Raw genomic sequence first — 1,904 nt, forward strand, 5'->3', positions numbered from 1 at the left:
GCCAGTGCTGGCCGGCCGCTACCGAACTGCTACTTTCAAAAGCGCCGGGGCCGGAGGTGCGGGCGCAGCGGACCGGGCATGGGTGAGTGGGGAGGGGACGTTCCGGGCATGGGTGACTGGGGGGGATCCCCTCGGCTATGGGGAAGTGGGGCCTCCGAGGGCTGCGGGGGAGTGGGCAGCGCTGGGGCCCGTAGTTGATGCAGGCGTGGGGACCCTGGAGGATGCAAGGGAGTAAGGGCTTCCAAGATTCCCGGCTTCCCTGGGAATTCCGGGGGATGCAGGAGAGAGGGCAACTTTGGGACTCCCGACTCCCCCAGGGGACCCTGAGGGTTGTGGGAGAGTGGGGATCTCCAACACCTCCAGCTCTCCGAGGAAGTGCAAGCCCTTGCATCCTTCTCTGGGATGCAGGAATCTGGGAATTGCCTGTCCCCCCTACCACCTCACCCAGCAGAGTGCTTTTGGTGGTGGTCTTTGGGATCTGTGTCCCTTCTTCCCTGGGAGCACCTCTAGCCAGATTTGTCCCTCACCTGGGCTTGTCTTGGGGCACCACCCACCTGCTGTGCTCAGGAAAGGGGTCAGTGCTGCTGTGCTAACCCACAGGAGGGACAAACCTCCCCCTGTGCTGCCCCAAGCTGGGAGAGGCAGATGGGCAGTAGCCTCCATCACATCATGCTTTGCCCCCAGCTTGCTCACAGAGACCAAGGGAAAGGATGCCATTGCCACGCAATGCCAAGATGCTGACCACCAAACAGTCCCGAGCAGGCAAGGCAGGTCCTGCTACAGAGAACGTAGATCCTGAGAAGGTGAGCACTGAGCCAAGTGAGGGCTGTAGGGGGGGCTCCTGTGGGGCAGCTGACCACCATCTTCTAACAGCCTCTATTGCAGGAGGAGAGCTGTCATGCCAAGCGGTCTTCGTCCTCACCCCAAGGCGGGCCCAAGAAGAGATCAGCATTCGGAGACATCACCAATGTGAGTGCTTCTGTGAGGGTGGGGGCTCTGGTGTCCCCTGTGAGCTCCCCATGGTGGGGGGGCATATCCCATGCCCATTAGGAGAGGAGAGGTCTCCCTGCAGGACATATCTTGCTTTCCGCTGTGCAGCCCCTGTATGCCCCTGTTCTGACCCAAACAGGCTCGCAAGAACCAGGTGGTGGCAGGGAAGAAGGAGTCTGTGAAGGTTGCTCCACCCAAGGCGCAGAAGGCACATAATACCTTAGGGGTGGCCAAGAACAATGAGATCAACCTAAAAAAGTGAGTAGCTGGGGGCAGGGGTTTGCTGCACACTTGTTCCATGGGGACAAGTAGTAGGGGCTTCCCTTGCATGATGGAGGCTGAGCCAGATGCAGGAGGAAACTAGTATATCTACTATAAATGGCATCAGGTTGTGGCAGGGGAGGGTTAGGTTGCATATTAGGAAAAATTTCTCCCCCAGAAGGGCTGTCCAGCCCTGGCACAGGCTGCCCAGGACAGTTGTAGAGTCACCTTCCATGGAAGGATTTAAAAGTCATGTGGATGTGGCCCTTGGGACATGGTTTAGTGGTGGGCATGGCAGTGCTGGGGGAACTGTTGTCCTCAATATCTTTAAAGGTCTTTTCCAACCTAAGTAGTTCTAGGAGTCTGTGGGGATATTTTAGGGGTGGTTTTGCCCCTTCCTGAAGCAGCAAGAGTCTCTGGAAGGCCCCTTTTCAGCCAAGAAACTTGGTTTTCTCCCAGCAATGATTTATGCTCTTTTCCTTCCCAGGTTAATGAAGAAAACTCCCCCAACAGCTCCTGCAGAGCCCAAAGTGGATCCTGTGCCAGAGAAGCCAGTGTCTGTACAGGAACTGAAGCCCCCTGAGCAGAGGGTAGGGACCCTGGACTGCAGCATTGCCTAGCCCATCACAGCACCGCTCTGTGGCTGCCACTGG

The 1,904-nt window shown here is 57.6% G+C and overlaps 1 protein-coding gene across 6 annotated transcripts in view; it reads left to right on the top strand.

Annotated features, from left to right (window-relative positions):
• Nucleotides 1-6: 6 nt before the first annotated feature.
• CCNB3 (cyclin B3) overlaps nucleotides 7-1,904 on the top strand; it is a 4,582-nt gene continuing 2,684 nt past the window's right edge. For 5 of the 6 annotated variants that reach the window (XM_005428780.2, XM_031063431.1, XM_031063429.1 and 2 more), the window contains exons 1-5: nucleotides 7-82; nucleotides 685-803; nucleotides 886-969; nucleotides 1,130-1,248; nucleotides 1,739-1,841. In XM_005428780.2, the coding sequence (XP_005428837.2) occupies nucleotides 79-82; nucleotides 685-803; nucleotides 886-969; nucleotides 1,130-1,248; nucleotides 1,739-1,841 (429 nt within the window). In that variant the 5' untranslated portion in view covers nucleotides 7-78. Of the gene's footprint in view, nucleotides 83-108; nucleotides 113-684; nucleotides 804-885; nucleotides 970-1,129; nucleotides 1,249-1,738; nucleotides 1,842-1,904 lie in introns of those variants that run through there. The other variant, XM_031063427.1, reaches the window with a different exon arrangement.

The sequence above is a fragment of the Geospiza fortis genome, unplaced genomic scaffold (genome assembly GCF_000277835.1).
Source record: "Geospiza fortis unplaced genomic scaffold, GeoFor_1.0 scaffold412, whole genome shotgun sequence".
Classification (NCBI taxonomy): domain Eukaryota; kingdom Metazoa; phylum Chordata; class Aves; order Passeriformes; family Thraupidae; genus Geospiza; species Geospiza fortis.